The 20436-nt window shown below is 40.7% G+C and overlaps 1 protein-coding gene across 3 annotated transcripts in view; it reads left to right on the top strand.

Annotated features, from left to right (window-relative positions):
• The window catches only part of LOC135514653 (fibroblast growth factor 12-like), a 108722-nt gene that overhangs the window by 32477 nt on the left and 55809 nt on the right, over positions 1-20436 (top strand). The window contains exon 1 of one of the 3 annotated variants that reach the window (XM_064938126.1): positions 4337-4636. The exons of the other annotated variants lie outside the window; for them this stretch is intronic. Coding sequence (XP_064794198.1) covers positions 4495-4636 — 142 coding nt within the window. The 5' untranslated portion in view covers positions 4337-4494. Of the gene's footprint in view, positions 1-4336; positions 4637-20436 lie in introns of those variants that run through there. 3 annotated transcript variants of the gene reach the window in all.

The following is a 20436-nucleotide window of genomic DNA, read 5'->3' as shown; positions in this document are numbered from 1 at the left end:
TGCTCTCTAGCAAACTTCAGACAGGCCTGGACATGTACTGGCTTAAGCAGGGGGACACGTCTGGCACTGCAGGATTTGAGTCCCTGGCGGCATAGTGTGTTACGGATGGTAGGCTTTGTTACTTTGGTCCCAGCTCTCTGCAGGTCATTCACTAGGTCCCCCCGTGTGGTTCTGGGATTTTTGCTCACAGTTCTTGTGATCATTTTGACCCCACGGGGTGAGATCTTGCGTGGAGCCCCAGATGGAGGGAGATTATCAGTGGTCTTGTATGTCTTCCATTTCCTAATAATTGCTCCCACAGTTGATTTCTTCAAACCAAGCTGCTTACCTATTGCAGATTCAGTCTTCCCAGCCTGGTGCAGGTCTACAATTTTGTTTCTGGTGTCCTTTGACAGCTCTTTGGTCTTGGCCATAGTGGAGTTTGGAGTGTGACTGAGGTTGTGGACAGGTGTCTTTTATACTGATAACAAGTTCAAACAGGTGCCATTAATACCTGTAACGAGTGGAGGACAGAGGAGCCTCTTAAAGAAGAAGTTTCAGGTCTGTGAGAGCCAGAAATCTTGCTTGTTTGTAGGTGACCAAATACTTATTTTCCACCATAATTTGCAAATAAATTCATTAAAAATCCTACAATCCATTTTCTGGATTTTTTTTTCTCATTTTGTCTGTCATAGTTGAAGTGTACCTATGATGATAAATTACAGGCCTCATCTTTTTAAGTGGGAGAACTTGCACAATTGGTGGCTGACTAAATACTTTTTTGCCCCACTGTACATGCAGGTTGAGTTATTAAAGTGACTACGCATAGATAATAACATAGTGTAGCAGCAGTGTACAAGAGGTGGGGGCAATGCAAATAGTCTGGGTAGCCATTTGATTAGATGTTCAGGAGTCTTATGGCTTGGGTGTAAAAGCTGTTTAGAAGCCTCTTGGACCCAGACTTGGTGCTAAGGCGCCGCTCCAACATCATCATTAAGTTTAATGACGACACGACAGTGTTAGGCCTGATCACAGAAGATGAGGAGACAGTCTATAGGGTGGAGGTCAGTGACCTGGCAGAGTGGTGCCGGGACAACAACCTCTCTCAACGTCAACAAGAGAAAGGAGCTGATCGCTGACTACAGGAAACTGAAGGCCGAGCATTCCCCCTTCCACATCGACGAGCTTGTCGTGGAGCGGGTCAAAGGAGCTTCAAGTTCCTCAATGTTCCAAGTTGCAACGTTAGCACAAGAACTGTTCATATGTAGCTTCATGAAATGGGTTTCAATGGCCGTACACAGGCCTAAGTTAAATATTTATAATACTGTAGTTCGAATTTCGCACTATGCAATTTCACCAGATGTTGGCCAGGTGGAACGCTACCTTCCATAAGTAAGTGTTGCTGTAGTACCTGACGTGTATAGTTTTGAGTCATCTGCATACATGGACACACTGGCTTTACTCAAAGCCAGCGGCATGTTGTTAGTACAGATTGAAAAAAGTATGGGGCCTAGATAGCTGCCCTGGAGAACTCCTGATTCTACCTGGATTTTGTAGGAGAGGTTTCCATTAATGAACACCCTCTGTGTTCTGTTAGACAGGTAACTCTTTTCCTACAATATAGCAGGGGGTGTAAAGCCATAACTTATACGTTTTTCCATGATTAGACTATGATCGATAATGTCAAAAGCCGCACTGAAGACTTAACAAAAAAACAAACAATCTTTTTATCATCAATTTCTCTCAGCCAATCATCAGTCATTTGTGTATGTGCTGTGCTTGTTGAATGTCCTTACCTACTTACCTAAAATCGTGCTGAAAGTCTGTTGTCATTTTGTTTCCTGTAAAAACACTATTTAATCCTCAAAGTTTACTAAAGGTTGGTAACAGACTGATTGGTCGGCTATTTAGCCAGTAAAGGGGGCTTTACTATTCTTAGGTAGGGTATAACTTTTGCTTCCCTCCATGCCTGAGGGCACACGCTTTCTAATAGGATTAAATTGAAGGTATGGTAAATATGAGTATCAATATCGTCCGCTATTATCCTCAGTAATTTTCCATCAAAATTGTCAGAGCTTGTCGTTGTTGATAGACAACAATAATTTTTCACCTTCTCCACACTCACTTTACAGAATGAAAAATTAAAATTCTTGTCTTTCATAATTTGGTCAGATATACTTGAATGTGTAGTGTCAGCGTTTGTTGATGTCATGCCTAAGTATGCTAATCTTGCCAATTAAAAAATAATTTAAAGTAGTTGGCAATATCAGTGGTTTTTGTGATGATTGAGCCATCTGGCCCTGAGTCAATACATGTTAGAATCAACTTTGGCAGCGATTACAGCTGTGAGTCTTTCTGGGTAGGTCTCTACAAGCTTTACACACCTGGATTGTACAATATTTGCACATTTTATTTTTTAAATTCTTCAAGCTCTGTTAAGTTGGTTGTTGATCATTGCTTGACATCCATTTTCAAGTCTTGCCATAGATTTTCAATGCTGATTGAAATCAAAACTTAAATGTCGTCTTGGTAAGCAACTTCAGTGTATATTTGGTCTTGTGTTTTAGGTTATTGTCCTGCTGAAAGGGGAATTTGCCTCCCAGTGTCTACAAAACTCCCTAGTCCTTGCCGATGACAATTTAACCTTTTATTTAACTAGGCAAGTCAGTTAAGAACAAACTCTTATTTACAAAGACGGCCTACCAAACCAGGTCGACGCTGGGCCAGTTGTGCGCCGCCCTATGGGACTCCCACTCACAGCTGGATGTGATACAGCCAGGATTCAAACCAGGGACTGTAGTGACGCCTCTTGCACTGAGATGCAGTGCCTTAGACAGCTGAGCCACTCGGGAGCCCATAACATGATGCAGCCAACGCCGAGAGTGGTAATATGTTGTTGGATTTGCCCAAATATAACACTTTGTATTCAGGACATTATTTATTTGACCTTTAACTAGGCAAGTCAGATAAGAACAAATTCATATTTTCAATGATGGCCTAGGAACAGTGGGTTAACTGCGTTGTTCAGGGGTAGAACAACATATTTTTTACCTTGTCAGCTCGGGGATTTGATCTCGCAACCTTTCGGTTACAAGTCTAATGCTCTAACCACTAGGCTGCCACCCCTTAAATATGTGAGATAAGGAACCAAAAACAGTATTGGGATATCAAACAACAGCTTGGGAAGTGTGAAAACAGTGGAGGATATCATTTTTTAAATGTTGGGGTTGCTCTTTTTTTTTCCCAATTTGAGATTTGTAGCTGTTTCAGTAACAAGAAGGCTAAGTGGGGTATAGTGGGTGTCTGAGAATACGAACCTGGTGAAGGCATATAAGCAAATACATTTACTTAGCATGTGCTCATTTAAGGACTCCTACTCTAAATGATGCATCATTGGTGAATAAAACTTAATTTAAAAACTGATTGGAGTTTTTACAGGAACTTGAAAAGGTGTTACGTTAATGAGACACATGTCCGAAGACACTGTTTGTACGTAATAAATGTTATAGTTTAATGTAAACTTCAATAAGTATACCAATTGTATGATTTATGGACAGACTACAGCAACATATTTTGTGTTGTATTCAAATAACTTAGTTTTTTTCTAAAATAACATTTCCTAAAATTCCCTGAATTTCATCCGGATGCATTTATGTATTGAGAATATTCAGGCGCAAATGTAAAATTGATATAAAATAAAACACTTTGGCAAAAACTAGCCATCTTAGTCTTTAGAATTTTCTAATTTATGCATAATCATGATGGGTTTGTAACTGAATCCCCCCCCCCACCCACACAAACGTACTTGAAGATCACTCATAGAAAGAAAAACAGTGTTCAAACATACACTGACTTACATATTTACCCACCTACACCCTGGTTACCTAACGAAGACATACTCTCTTTAATATGTCCCCAGTGTCTCTGATGTCTTGCCTCTGTCATTGTTCACTGGGAATTTCCTCTACCAGCACTTTCTCCACGTAAACACAGATATAAATAGTTCCCACCATGCAGTGATGCCCATTTACACTCTCAGAATAGACCCTATCCATTTCTATTGCATGGCGTGCCGGGGTCAAGGGATCACATATCCACATAGTTAAACCATTTGAATAACTCCTAATTGTGTTTGACGCATGGCGTTGCACACACTGGACAGGGAGGTGTGCAGCTGTCCTGCTTGACAAAGGTTAAAATGTTGATTCCAGTGTCTCATTGCAGTGTTAGGTAACCTTCTCGTAAAGCCAAGGCGTGTATGGACACAAGCGTGTGTGTGCTACAGGAGCCTGGAGAGAGTGGTGGTGGGGGGGGTTTAGGGAGTTAGCGTTTTAGTGTTGCTGCAGCCAGGGCTAAATATGGCCAGACAGACCCACACCGAGTAGACTAGGACTGGTCAGCTATCCTATCCCTTTACAAGTGACATGGACAACTGACTTATACAGGTGCAGAGGGGTTGTGTAAGCAGCGGCAAAGGGGGGCGATAGTAGATTAAGGGATACGAACTGTGTCTTTATGGATGTCTCAGAGAGAGTTGAGGAGCCAGAAATGACTCGTTCGCTTGGTAGCCTGTTACGACGGTTGCTGTCCAAAGACCGTAAGGGAGAGGAGGAAGACAAGGAGGAAGGAACAGCAAAACCGGACAGCGATGAGCAGGGTGAGTACTCTCTACTCCAAGCCAGGGGTTTCAAACTCCTTCCATGGAGGGCCGAGTGTCGGCAGGTTTTTTCCTCTTCTTCCCTTTCAATTAAGACCTAGACAACCAGGTGAGGGAAGTTCCTTACTAATTAATGATCTTAATTCATTAATCAAGTACAAGGGTGGAGCGAAAACCCTCAGACACTCGGCCCTTCGTGGAATGAGCTTGACACGTGCTCCAAGCCATCCGCATAGGCCCAGGAGGAGTAGTTGGCGATAGTGTTCAGTAAGCTAGCTGTAGTAACGAAGTTAATTCAGTGCACGCTCATGTGAGGAGTAACTTTGCCTGAGACCTGAGAACTTGCATTAGCTCCTACCCAGATGACTCGGATTTATATCGACAGGCTGAGGCAGTCTTGTGGAATTGGTTCAATGGAGTTGGTTCAGTGCACACTGACATGAGGAGTAACATTGCAGTGTGCAGTGCGATGGTGATATCCAAGATGGCAACAACTTACAAAAAACTAGTGACAGACAAATGACTGTCACTAGTAGATTTTAACCTACAAATAACCTATTAATTTATGGTGGAGCAAATCTACAATTTCCTTGTTGTGTAGTGCAAACTGTTTAGTTTTGCTGGTGTAAAGATCATGGGTCTCCCTCAACTCGGGTATATATATTTTTTGCTATTTGCACTCCTTTACTTGAAGTTTATCCAAGTAACCCTCTCTATGGCTGGCCTGGGTTCTATCCTTAGCTTTCCCTCTGAGGAGAGTCTCGTCCAAGCTGCTCCTCTTCGCTCTCAGCCTGGCTGGCAGCTAAACAATCCGCAACCCGTTCTCTCAATCGACCTCCCACACCCAATCTACTCACACATGCACATACTCACATACAGACTCATACATACACACAGTACCTCTCTCCCCTTACTTTTCCTTGGCCTCTATTTCTTATATCTCTCAGAGAAAATGACAATTTTCATGATATTGCTTTGTGCACTGACTTTACTGAAAAACAAATATTGCTGAATATATCTGACAATGTGCTCTCCCGTCCATTAGACATTTTGTCTGTGGGAACTCACTCTTTTTCACGCGGTCCACTTGTCCAAGTGCCGATGCATTTCTGGCATGATGTGAACAGTATAAACTTGTGTCACTACCAAAGTCTAATAGTTTTTAAATGACTGTTGGTTAAAGCCGGTGTCTTATTTTATTTTATCAATGTACCAATCGGGCTTCAGGAAGAAGCATAGCACAATTACAGCTGTAAAGCCATGAAGGTTTTAAACGATATCACTGAAGCTGTTGACAAAAAACAGCACTGTCTCACTTTTTATTGATCTTATCATCAATACTGGCAAAACTAAACTAATGGTGTTTTCTAAAGCAAGAAATAGACCTCTGAACCTTTCACCTTTCAGGGAAATGAGATTGAGACTAACCTCATATAAATATCTTGGAATTTGACTTGATGACAGCCTCACTTTTTAAATTGCATATTCAACAATTTACAAAAAAATTTAAGCTGAAGTTGGGATTTTATTTTAGAAACAAGGCCTGTTTTTTATTTTCTATTGTCTGGAAACTCACTTGTAGAATTTGCTTGCAGTAGGTCTCTTAAAAAAGAAGCCGTTCAAGGTTATTAAACAGAGAAGCCTAGTTATTCTTCTTTTGTTGATATCAGGTAATGTGCAACCTTAACCCTTGCCCTGATATGCAATGTCTCCAAACTCCCTCTGATTTTAAATCTAGATCTGGTTTTGGTAATTTCTCATTTAAATGTATGCAGCTTGTTGTCGAATTGATGGGTTTAGGATTTGGCCTAAATCAACTGATGCTGATGTAATTGTGTTTTCTGAAACCTGGCTCAGCAAGTCTGTTCTTGATAAGGATATTTGTATAAATGGTTACAATGTGCATCGCACTGATCGAGTTAAGAAAGATGGTGTGGCTATATATGTAAAATACTAAATTCCTTGTAAGTGTGGCAAAGTCTGACTAATTGTAAACAGTTGGAATTTCTTGCTTTGAATCTTGAGGTTTCAAAGGGTCTTTCTATAACTGTGATTGGTTGTTATAGACTCCCCTCTGCTCTCAGTGATGCATTTTCTTCTCTGCACCTTATGTCGAAACTTCTTTACAAGTGAAATGATCTTGATTTGTGTTGTTTAAAGCCGGTGTCTGATGATTTTAAAATGTTTTGTAATTCTATGAATCTAGCCTGGGCTAAAGCAAGGAAAGAATTTTCTGATGCTGATTGGCTTCTTTTTAGGCAGCTACAAAACAAGTGTTATTTTCTTCTAGGGGAGTACAAGTCTGAATATTTTATGTCTGTTGCCACTGATAACCTGAATGACCCTAGAAAGTTTTGGAAGGCAATTAAGTCTGTATGGTAAGAGTAAGGTTAATGAATTGCCGTCATGTGTATTGAAGGACTCTGTTGCTGTATATGACAAAACTGAAATGCTGAATTGTTTCAATAAGCGCTTTGTATTATCTGGTAGGCTGTTTGATTCAGTACCCTCTGTCTCTGTACAACCCTGTGTGGATGAACTAGTGAGAGCAGGTCAAAGGTTTAGCTTTTTTGACATTCTCAGTGCAGGAGGTACATAAAGCACTGAAATCCTTAGATCAGAAAGAACCTGCAGGTCCTGATCTTCTTGATCCCTGCTTTTTAAACATGGCAGCTGATTTCATAGCTGAACCACTTAAATCTCTGTTCATTGAGATTCATTTTAAACTGCAAAACCCTTACGCACCACTGCACTTTATATACAAGGGCTGGCTGGCCTTTTAGTCAATCGTAGGCTCAGTCACTGGTATACTTTTATTTACAAAGCATTTTGGGTTTACTACCATTTTATTTGGGCATTTCATGTGACATGTGGTGGGTACTCTCTTCGTTTGCAGGACTTTATCCTGCTAACTGTTCCAAATGTCCGAACTGAATTTGGTAAAAAGGGCTTTCATGTACTCTGCGCCATTGGCTTGGAACGCCTTACAAAATACTTTTAAACTGGAAGAACTTGTCCCGATTGGTGTTTTTAAATTGTTGAAGGATTTTGGGACTGGTTCCCTGACCTGTCAATGTTTTTAATTTGCTGTTTTACGATGTTTATGATGTACTCTTGTGACTTCTATTTTTTTTTTACTAGATTACCTGTAGTTTTTCATGTTGTCTGTCTGTAATTGTGTAATGACTTAGTGCTGTTTATCTTGGCCAGGACACTCTTGAAAAAGAGATTTCAAATCTCAATGAGCCCTTCCTGGTTAAATAAAGGTTAAATAAAAATTAAAGTAACTTTGTCTGAGTCCTGAAAACTCGCGTTAGTTCCAACCTAGAGCAAATGCCTGGGCTTTAGCTCAACAGGCTGACACAGACCCGAGTTCGAACCCAGTCAGTAATAATGCCTATGCACATGGTAACAGCTGTAACATTAAGAGGCCATAATATAGTTGTCATTCACCTGTACAAGTTGAGGTTTTCATGGGAAAAAGTTGTTTAACATTTTAGGGTTTTGAATAGAAGGCCTGGATAGTGTAAACATAAAATAAAAAAATCTATAAAATTTGCCTGGTTAATTTTCGTGATAGATGGTGAATCATGATAATGATGATGAGGATGATTATGTGGAAGAGAAGAGGGATGATGTGAATAACTATAATGGTAATTGTGATGATGGTAGTGACGATGAAGAGTACAGTAGTAACTTGGTCTTGTTGGGATGGCTCGCTCTTTATTTTACATTGCTCCTGGCTTAGATTGGAGGGGTCCAAGTGTGGTTGGCAAGGAATTTGTGTTTGTCTAAGTGGGGGGATGAAACTGTTTCTGTTTTAATTTCCAAATATCAGGGAAAGTAAGTTAGTAGGTTGATAAGAGTATGATAAGGGTAAGCAGTAATATGATGATGATGATGATGCTGCTCTCAAGTATCTGTGACACTGACCCAGTTCCAACTTGTCCACACCTGCCATCTGCCAACCAAACTTCTTCCTCCCCCTTCTCTCAATGCCGGCAATAGAAGGTACACAAATACTCAGCACTGTATAAAAATACATTAATTATAAGGAGCTCCAATCACCTCTCAAATCTCACAACTCTCTGCCCACAATGTCTCATCTCAGACATATCTGTTTGTTAACACCACCAATAGGACAAACATACGTGCCCCTAATACGCACATACACATACACACAACATTTTTATTTTTTATGAGAATATTCTGTGAGTGGCAATAGTCTGCACATCTGTTCACTGGTAGACCTATGTGTTGGATCCATAACGGGGGGCAGAAACGATGAGCCATATATGAAATCCATATTAATGAGGCATACAAGATTAAAAGTGCGGGGTGCGTTGACAATTTGTCATTCACTTCTGTCTTGTCTGCCTAATGTGTGTGTGAGACTGTGTTTGCTGCTCGTTGTGTGTTAGTGGGTGTATGTCTGTGAGAGAGCTGATGTTTGTTGCCTATTCTCCCTGTGTGTGTGTGTGTGTGTGTGTGTGTGTGTGTGTGTGTGTGTGTGTGTGTGTGTGCATCAACGGACCTTGACCATGAAGACTGTGATGTATCTATAGCAGGCAGTAGCACAGTTCCTTTTTCTATCTCATTTCAACACTCAAGTCAGAGATTTCATCACCCTGTAAATCTAGTGTGTGCCTGGGCATAGATAAAGAGACAAAACTATGGAAATATTGACGGCTATTTTCTAGTGTTATGATGAAACAAAATACATGTTCAGGTTGTCATCATGCAGTCATGAAAAAAGTGAGGAGGGTAATTCTGTGTGGCATAGAGATAGGTTGCACAATGTTTACAATAGGACCACAATGAAACTGTAAGCAAAATGTAATTAACACAATTATTTTCTGTATCATATTTAGTAAATAAGTACTGATTTCATACTTTTCAATAATATGAAATCATAAAATGACTCTGCAGTAGGAATGGAGGTAATGCAGTACCCTATGAAGAGAGCTGTGTGTTTGGTGTTTAGTTGCGTTGACTGTACGTGTACGCAAGTACATAAGAGAGCGTCGACCTCCCATCCTTTGATGTAGATGGATGTGATGGGGAGCCAGGTGACAGCTGCATTTGCCTCTGTCTTCAGCATGATACTGCCCCCTCCTGGCATGGAGCTGTGAGCACATTCACCTGAATAGACGTTAGTTGCCTATAATAGGCCTATAGCGGGCAGGTTTATATTTATTGGAATGAGTCTTATCCTGGAGGCAGAGATGTGCGATTTCTGTTAGATGTGTAGAATTGATGGGTAGAATTGTTGAATAATGTGGTAATGAAACATTAACCTCACCTCATGTTAACTCCCCGTCTTCCTTTCCTGGTAAATTATCTACTTTTTCTCTTCTCTTTCAAGTGCATTGCTGGAAGACCAGTAGACTATTATTGATTTTATTGCAGCAAAGTAAAAATGGTCTATATCGTAAAAATTCATGAAAACAAAAATGAGCTTTTTGGTCTTAAATTAAGGTTAGGGTTAGGCATTAGGTTTAGCAGAGTGGTTAAGGTTAGATTTAGAATCAGATTTGATGAAGGAAAAAGGAAACTGCACACTGCTCTTGATAGTATCACCGATATTTAATAAGCTTACGTATCGGCCACACGGCCTTCCGTCAGAGCTTTTGTGATAAAAAAAAAAAATCTGCACCCCTTATGTAGACCTGGCCCAGATTTGATAAAAGGAGGTCACTCTATGTTCGATTCTACTATCCATGTATTGGATTCACTCTTCTAAAATAACCAGATCTCCATGATCTTCTCCTGATACGATCATCTTGTTTAGCTGTTCCAACGATTCACATGATAGCCCTATGGTCCCAGTGCAGGCTACCTGCAGGCTACGTTTCAATGTAAAAATATTCCTAGAAACAATTTATCTAATGTTATCACTTGGCATACTTAATGTTGCCTGTAGTATAGAAAAAGCAAAACGTGATTTCATAGTCAAATGCATTACTTGGGCAGTGAAATATAATACCAGTAGGGTAGTTGTTTTTTCAGAAAAAAACATACTCCCTAGACAGTGGACCCACACCTCGCAGAGGCGTTGCTTTGCCTTTAAAATCTTCAAACCCACCAGCACACGTCTGCGGACTGTAACCACACTCTCCCCTTTCCCCTTGGCCACACATATAATCAACAGTGCCCCGGAAAACTGTTTCTCAAAGCTACTGATTGGATCATGTTCTGCGACGGTGTTATTCTACTCATACACTTTTCTCTCTTTATACTCACCTTCTTCTGAACCATGATGGTGTAGCCTATGTCTCTGCCTCATACTTCTGAACAGCTAAAATAAAAACCCTGCGGCGATTTGAATGAACAAACATTCAAGGCCATTATGAAGGATACAACCTTCTCTGTCTGTTGTAACATATATTGCAGTTGCACAAGCAGGACATAGTCCCTACAAATCACATTGGAGCAAAAACAATCTGTGTTTTGTGTGACGATGTAGGCTAATCTTTATAGTTGATGCCATATCAAAGTTACTAGCCAGAGTTGCTGAACAAGAACACGATTACTTTGACTGCCTCTCTGCCTCCTGCTTTGCCAATGTTTGCAATGATGATTAAAACATAACATTGAATTGCTAATTAGACTGTGTCTGTGTCTTGCTTGTGTTTGGTGTAACTCCCCACTTTAGTTTTGCCCTTGAGTTTGCGAGTTTGTACAAACATGTTGATAATTTATTTTGTACACATGTAAATAGCTGCATGTAGCCTAACTACCTTCCTGAAAGAATTACATGAAATAGAGCTTATTCTTAATAGCCGATATGGAATGCAGTAGTTCAAACATGTCGACCATGACCACCTCTATGTACAACATGAAGTTTGTAGGCTACAATAGACAAAGGCGCTCATTGGGGAAGCGGCAGTGGAGCATTGAGGAGCAGCAACGCAGGCAACGGAGTGGGCAGCGGGCTACCTAAAAAAAATACACATGCGCAGAACTATCGTATATTTAGCCACGGCAAATCAGGTTTCCAGAAAATCCGGAACAGCAGCCACTTCGATAATCAATAGATTCTCACTCTGACATGTCCTGGAATCGCTCGCGCCCCAGGCTTTTCGCTCCACTATAGCCAACCACCAAGGATGAACAAGGCGCATGACCTCATCCACGGTGATCCTGTCACTCTACCCTGCGGTTTAACTTTGGCTTGCGCGCTTGCACCAGAAGAGACATCGTTTAGTCTGCGAGTAAAACCGAAAGGAGGCATGGGCTATGGGAAATTATTCTGACGTCCTTGCAGCATAACTTGCAATTCATGGAGCCATGGGTGTTTTTGTTGGATTTCTTATCAATGAAAAATATCTCAAGATGTGTCGGTCTAATCCATCGCGTCCCTTTGAGGCTTTTCTGCCGTTTTCGATCTGCTGAGGGAAGCCAGAGATCTGGATAGCACGGTGGTCGACCTGAGGTGGCTATGCTTCAATAACCTCCATCGCAATAGAGCGTGTCAGATTGCGTGAATTGACGAAGGAACACAATAACCCAAATCAATGAAGATTCTGAGGCTTTTCCTGAAGAAAGGTGCGCATATGCTGCAGTGTCTCTGTGGAAAGCGATCGAAGTCGACTACAACCACGAGTGGTGAGACATCTTGCATACTTTCCTTCAGTCTGTTCTCAGTAGTGTCGTGGGTGGATTTGCTTCTGCAGCGCTGTATTTTAACAGTCTAATTTTCTCAGTGAGAGAGGTAAATTTGAAAACAAACAATTAGGCATTATGGTTGACTCATTACCATTGAGACAAAATGCCTCCTTTATCAGCAGTTTTACTCAATCAGTGCGACCAGCTCGACATCTAAAAGTCCTTATATTCAAATCAGTGGAGTGGGCTACTGAGAGGCAGTAATTTCATACAGAGTGAGCATCTATGTACATTAGCCATGCCACTTATATGATCATATTTCATAATCTTCTATTTGATGTGTAAATCAATGTGATTTTATCAGAAGACATGTTTTACGTTGGAGTATGTCAGTGTGTGGATACGTTAATGGGTGTATGTAAGCCTAGACTTTCAAGTGCAAAGTTTCACAAGTCAATAGTGTATTGTGTGTAGGATAGATTGCTTCAAACAGTGGAAGAAAGTAACTGCATTCAGGAATTGTATTCTGGGGCGCTGGTATTTCACCCAGCGAAAATGTCAAAGTCGCCAAATAGGTGCAGACTTCTATGTAGTAATGGATTGACTGACACAGGAGCTGGCTGTGTAGTATGCTACTGTACCTTTTGGCCATCTGTCCCCACACACATATTTATATATATTTATATATATATATGAGAGAGAAATGCATGCAGCTGACATTCAAATAACTACATCAAACTGTTTTTCTACTTCTAATACTAAGACCTCAATAAAACTAAATTTACATATAATCTTAGGGTATTTTGACAGGGAGGAAATCAAAGGTAAGTGGGAGAAAAAGATTGAGAGGTTGGAGTGGGAATTGAACCCTCGTCTCTGGTGAGGAGAGGAGCAGTGGTGATTTTAACATTTTCCAACCAACGAGAGGTGTCACAAAAAGCAGAAATATAGATACAATTAATCACTAACCTTTGCTCTTCATCAGATGACACTCCCAGGACTCAATGTTACACAATACATGTATTTTTTGTTCGATCAAGTTCATATTTATATCCAAAAACCTCAGTTTACATTGGCGCCATGTTCAGAAATGTCTCCAAATCATCCGGAGAAATTGCAGAGCCACATCAAATAACATAAATACTCAATCATCAACTTTGATGAAAGACACATGTTTTACATAGAATTAAAGAAACTTGTTCTTAATGCAACCGCTGTGTCAGATTTCAAAAAAGCTTTATGGCAAAAGCACAATATTCAATAATCTGAGAACAGCATACAGCCACAAAAGCAAGCCATATAGTTACCCGCCAAATTGTGGAGTCAACAAAAGTCATAAATGGCATTAAATCTTCACTTACCTTTGCTGATCTTCCCCCGGAATGCCCTCCCAGGACTCACATTTCCACAAGAAATGTTTGTTTTGTTCCATTACGTCCATATTTATGTCCAAATACCTCCGTTTTGTTTGCGCGTTTAGTTCACTATTCCAAAGGCACAATGCGTGAGTGCAAAATCCAGACAAAGTCAAGAGTAACATTACAGTTTGTAGAAACATGTCAAACGATGTTTACAATCAATCCATAGGGTCTTTTTATAATAAATCTTCAATAATATTCCAGCCGGACAATAGCGTATTCATTACAGAGGAAAAAGAAGGAACGGCGTGACCACGCAGTAAACAACTGATTGGCCTCAGCCTAGTCCACTTGTTGAAACAGCTCTTAGTCGACACCCTTCCGCAATAGAAGCCTCAAACAACTTTCTAAAGACTGTTGACATCTGCTGGAAGCCTTGGGAAGTGCAATCTGGCCCCATAGACACAGCATATTGGATAGGCAATCACTTAAATGAAACTACAAACCTCAGATTTCCCACTTCCTGGTTGGATTTGTCTCAGGTTTTCGCCTGCCATATGAGTTCTGTTATACTCAGACATCATTCAAACAGTTTTAGAAACTTCAGTGTTTTCTATCCAATACAACTAATAATATGCATATATTAGCATCTGGGACAGAGTAGCAGGCAGTTTCCGCTGGGCACCTTACTCATCCAAGCTACTCAATACTGCCCCCCTGTCACCAAGAAGTTAATGAGCGAGTGACGGCGGACGTAGTCAATATAACGATTTGTTCAGCACTTTTGAAATGTACAGCGACCAGAATTCAGAACATAGGCCGTTCTTAGTGTACTCCCTGTACAACAAGTCAGAACCGTAGGATAAATAAAGGGGGCATATAAATAGCCAATGAAAGCTCTTACAATATTCAAAGATTTTTCTAAAACAGGTTACATGTGCACCACCAAGTTAGAACAGTAGGTGAAAATAGACAATTATTAGGGTGAGGCACATTGCGTGTCAAAAAAGATGCACGTCATATAACACAATAGAATGTTGTGTGTGCTAAATATGCAGGTGCAAGCCAAGCGCCACCACCACTATCAGTTGCACTGTCAAAGCTGTAGAAAAAAGTTTGCAAACAACCACACACTGGGCCATGAACAATGTATTTACAATACCGTGTATAAAATAGGCCAAGTTATTTGGGTGAGGCACGTGGGCTACAAACTGCTTACTACACAATATACACTTAGTATTAATTTCTTAGCTACAGTATGCATATCTCCCTTGCATACTATAATTTATGCAGCAGCATACAAAACAATTTGACTCGCCTTGTGAAGGTTGCGCAGCTGTCCTTTGTTGGCAAATTTTGTCGTCATAAATCCGCATTCTCTGTATTTATGATCGGAACCCACACAGCCACTCCATTGAATAGCAGGCTAACGTTAGTGGTTGCTTTGCCATGCTTGCAGTTATCCACTGAATCCTTCCAAACGACTCATTGTTGAATTTGCAACTTCAAATCAAATTGTATTTGTCACCTGCGCCGAATAGAATAGGTATAGACCTTCGTGAAATGCTTTATTAAGAAGTAAACAAAATAGAAAAAAAGTGATAAGTAGAAAAATAAAATTAACAAATAATTAAACAGCAGCAGTAAAATAACAAACAAGGCTATATACAGAGTACCGGTACAATGTGAGGAGGCACCGGTTAGTTGAGGTAATTGAGATAATATGTACATGTAGGTAGAGTTAAAGTGACTATGCATAGATTATAAACAGAGTAGCAGCAGTGTAAAAGAGGGGTTTGTGTAGCCCTTTGATTAGCTATTCAGGAGTCTTATGGCTTGGGGGTAGAATCGGTTAAGAAGCCTTTTGGACCTAGACTTGGCGCTCCGGTACCACTTGCCGTGCGGTAGCAGAGAGAACAGTCTATGACTAGGGTGGCTGGAGTCTTTGGCAATTTTATGGCCTTCCTCTGACACTGCCTGGTATAGAAGTCCTGGATGGCAGGAAAATTGGCCCCAGTGATGTACTAGGCTGTAGGCACTATCGTCTGTGGTGCTTTGCATTCGGAGGCCAAGCAGTTGCCATACCAGGCAGTGATGCAACGATAGAACCTTTTGAGGATCTGAGGATCCATACCAAATCTTTTCAATCTCCTCTCCTCTGTGATTGAAATCTCCCTTTTCAATCACATCTGCCTTAGTGTGTTTGGACTTGAGGTCAACCGATTATGATTTTTCAACACCGATACTGATTATTGGAGGACCAAAAAAAGCCGGGTACCAATTTAATCGGCCGATTTTAAAAAATAAATAAATAAATAAAAGATTTGTAATAATGACAATTACAACAATACTGAATGAACACTTATTTTAACTTAATATAATACATCAATAAAAATCAATTTAGCCTCAAATAAATAATGAAACATGTTCAAATTTGTTTAAATAATGCAAAAACAAAGTGTTGTAAAAGTGCAATATGTGCCATGTAAAAAAGCTAACGTTTGAGTTCCTTGCTCAGAACATATGAAAGTTGGTGGTTCCTTTTCACATGAGACTTCAATATTCCAAGGTAAGAGGTTTAACAAAAGTCTAAGCTTGAGAGCAAATATATTTATTTCATTTCATTTGCGATTTTCATGAATAGTTAACGTTGTGTTATGCTAATGAGCTTGAGGCTATAAATAGGATCCCGGATACGGGATTGCTCATCGCATGAAGTTAAGGTGTAGTTATTATAGGATTATTTCCCTCTATACCATTTGTATTTCATTAACCTTTGACTATTGGATGTTCTTATAGTCACTTTAGTATTGCCAGTGTAACAGTATATCTTCCGTCCCTCTCCTCGCCCTACCTGGGCTCGAACCAGGAACACATCGACAACAGCCACACTCGAAGCAGCGTTACCCATCGCTCCACAAAAGCCACGGCCCTTGCATAGCAAGGGGAATAACTACTCCAAGTCTCACAGCGAGTGACGTTTGAAACGCGATTAGCTCGCACCCCGCTAACTAGCTAGCCATTTCACATCGGTTACACCAGCCATTAGGCTTGAAGTCAAAAACAGCGCTGTGCTTGTGAAGAGCTGCTGGCAAAACGCACAAAAGGGCTGTTTGAATTAATGCTTACGAGCCTGCTGCAAGTCCTATATCAAGTCCTATATCAACATCAGCAAGGAAGAAGCCACTGCTCCAAAACCTGTGGTTTGCAATTCCACATGGGGACAAAGATTGTACTTTTTGGAGAAATGTCTTCTGGTCTGATGAAACAAAAATAGAACTGTTTGGCCATAATGATGACCATCATTATGTTTGAAAGATAAAGGGAGAGGCTTGCAAGCCGAAGAACACCATCCCAACCGTGAAGCATAGGGGTGGCAGCATCATGTTGTGGGGGTGCTTTGCTGCAGGATGGACTGGTGCACTTCACAAAATGGATGGCATCATGAGGTGGAAAATGATATGGATATTTTGAAGCAACATCTTAAGACATCAGTTAAATGCTTGGTTGCAATTGGGTCTTCCAAATAGACAATGACCCCAAGCTGGAGAGCTGGCGGTTGGGAGCTTGGGTCAGTGGCTGGTTCTGGTCTGCCTTTTTGACTGTGTGGGAGATCTGTCGACGTGCCCTTGTGCAGGGTGTTGCCCCTGGTTGCTTCTCTGTGTCGCTCTGGATGTGAGTCTGTTAGATGACTAATGTGATAGTTGTTGAGCTGCTTCACTGCAAGTATGTTTTAAATTTTCAATATATAAAAAATACACACCTTTACACATCATTTGCTGCTGCTATTATTATCTATCCTCAAGTCTCGTCACTTTACCCTGCCTATGTATGTACACTATATACACATAAGTATGTGGACGGCCCTTCAAATGAGTGGATTCTGCCCATTTCAACCACACCCATTGCGACAGTTGTATAAAATTGAGCACAGACATTCAATCTCCATAGACAAACATTGGCAGTAAAATGGTTTAACTGAAGAGCTCAGGGAATTTTTAAATGTGGTACTGTCATAGCAACTTTCCAACAGGTCCGTTCGTCTAATTTTTGCCCTGATAGAGATGCCCCGGTAAACTGTGAAGTGGAAACGTCTAAGAGCAACAATGGCTCAGCTGTGAAGTGGGAGGCCACACAAGCTCACAGAATGGGACCGTCGAATGCTGAAGCGAGTAAAAATCGTCTGTCTACGGTTGCAACACTTACTATTGAATTGCAAACTGCCTCTCAAAGCAACGGCAGAACAATAACTAAATGTTGGGAGCTTCATGAAATGGGGTTCCATGGCCGAGCAGACACACACAAGCCTAAGATCACCATGCGCAATGTCAAGAGTCGGCTGGAGTAGTGTAAAGATTGCCGCCATTGGACTCTAGAGCAGTGGAAACGCCTTCTCTGGAGTGATTAATCACGCTTCACCATCTGGCAGTCCAACGGACAAATCTTGGTTTAGCGGATACGAGGAGAACACTACCTGCCCGAATACATAGTGCCAACTGTAAAGTTTGGTGGAGGAGGAATAATGGGGCTGTTTTTCATAGTTCCAGTGAAGGGAAATCTTAACGCTGCAGCATACTATGACGTTCTAGATGATTCTGTGCTTCCAACTTTGTGGCAACAGTTTGGGGAAAGCCCTTTTACTGTTTCAGCATGGCAATGCCCCTGTGCACGAAGCGAGGTCCACACAGAAATGGTTTGTTGAGATCGGTGTTGAACTTACGGGCCTGCACAGAATCCTGACCTCAACCCTATCGAACACATTTGGGATGAATTGGAATGCCGACTGCAAGCCAGGTCCTAATCGCCAAACATCAGTGCCCTACCTCACTAAAGTTCTTGGGGCTGAATTTAAGCAAGTACCCACAACAATGTTCCAACATCTAGTGGAAAGCCTTCCCAGAAGAGTGGAGGCTGGTATAGCACCAAAGGGCAGACCAACTTCATATTAATGCCCATGATTTTTGAATGAGATGTTCAGCAAGCAGGTGTCCACATACCTTTGGTCATGTAGTGTATCTAACTCATACTCCCTGTATATAGCTCCATTCTTGTGTATTTTAATTTTATTTCTCTTGTTACAATTTAATTTTTATCCTCTGCATTGTTGGCAAGGGCTCGTAAGCAAGTCTACACCAGTTGCATTCTGCGTATTTGACAAATACAATTTGATTTGTTTCACTCAATTGGAGAGGACACACCAAAGTAGGCATAATAAGGCCACATTTCTAGGACTCCATCTATGGTGAAGACATGCCTTGGAGAGTAGGACATTTTATTTCAGGTTGGGTTTAAATGATAAAATGTCCCTAATTGAGACCTTGTTAGTTCTGCTCAGATAATGAGCTATGAAGAGTTTCCAAAACGCTTATACAGTGTATATACATTTTCAGAAATGTTGGTAAATGAGCTTTTATTGTTTAAAGAACTTGTGAAAGAGCTTGGTGTGTTTTCATTATCTAATCATGGCATGGGCTTGTTCAATGACGGATGTGTTTTCTTTGTCTTGATTATTTGTCTCTCTGAAATTAAACCATGTTGTGGTCCCAAAAACACTATATATTTGCACCTCTCTCAGATAAATTAAGTAGTACTGATTTAGGTTTTACACAGATGTATCAAATAATAATTTTAATGAAGAACTAAAAAGGATACATTTGTGACATCAGTATACCTATATTTTTTATGAATCAATACTGTTAATATGAGATCTGCATGTAAAACAACATTTACATTTAAGTGATTTAACAGATGTGCTTATCCAGAGAGACTTAAAATAGCATCTTAAGATAGCTAGGTGAGACAACCACACATATCACATCCAGTTCAGACCTGGGTTCAAATAATATTAGACATCTTTTTCACTGTGCTTGATGAAGCTTACCTGGTGCAACATAACTAATCTTAAGGCCATCTGCATCTCTTATGTCTCACCACCATCATACAGAGGGAGAGAGAGACCCTGTTCTCTTACCATGGCAACTGTCTGTCACAGCATTCCCTGACAGAGCAATCTTTCTACCATCATCAGGAACATGACACCTGGCCGACGGAGTGACTGACTGTGCCTCTCACTCCTTCACTGCCTTTATGTTCCATTATGTAATTCTTGCAGTAGTCTGCACTCTCACTGAAATGTTTTTACTGCTGCAGCTGAGGTTTTGATGTTTTCGAACATTGACTTGCTAGATGTCATTCAAGCCTCGTTTTGGTTTCCCATAAATGTTTAGAGGTGGGGGAAAAGAGGGGAGACAGGAGGTGTGCGAGGAAGAGAGAAAAAAGGAGTAGGGGGTTGAGAGAGACAGACTAGACATGCTGGCCCGCAGAAATAAGTAATACATATATGTACGCTGAGTGTATATTTTTAGTGTCTTGATCTATTTGAGAAACACTAATTTGTTGGTTGAGGAAGTGGAATTTGTATCAATGCAACAGTGAATCCTGCTACTCTTGCTGCGCTTGAGTGAGAAAAGCACTGTCCATTTATATGTGGGCTTGAGCTGCTGTTCTTAAGCACATCGTATGAAGGACATATATTCTAAAGAGCAAGAATGAAAGAATGTTTACCAAAGCACCCTGTGACATTGTTGCGAGGGAGAGATGGTGAGAGAGGAGGGGGTGTACGTATACTGTAAGTTGTGAAATTCAACACAAAGGAAAATAGAGGGTTACACATTTGTATTTATTATTGATCTCCGTTAGCTGCTGCCAAGGCAGGAGCTACTCTTCCGGGGACCCAGCAAAATTAAGGCAGTTATCCCATTTTTAAAACATTACAATACATTCACAACACATTGTGTGCCCTCAGGCGCCTATTCTACTACCACATCTACAACA

This window comes from Oncorhynchus masou, chromosome 26 (genome assembly GCF_036934945.1).
Source record: "Oncorhynchus masou masou isolate Uvic2021 chromosome 26, UVic_Omas_1.1, whole genome shotgun sequence".
Taxonomy (NCBI): Eukaryota; Metazoa; Chordata; class Actinopteri; order Salmoniformes; family Salmonidae; genus Oncorhynchus; species Oncorhynchus masou.
This window is presented reverse-complemented; position numbering and strand designations above follow the sequence as displayed.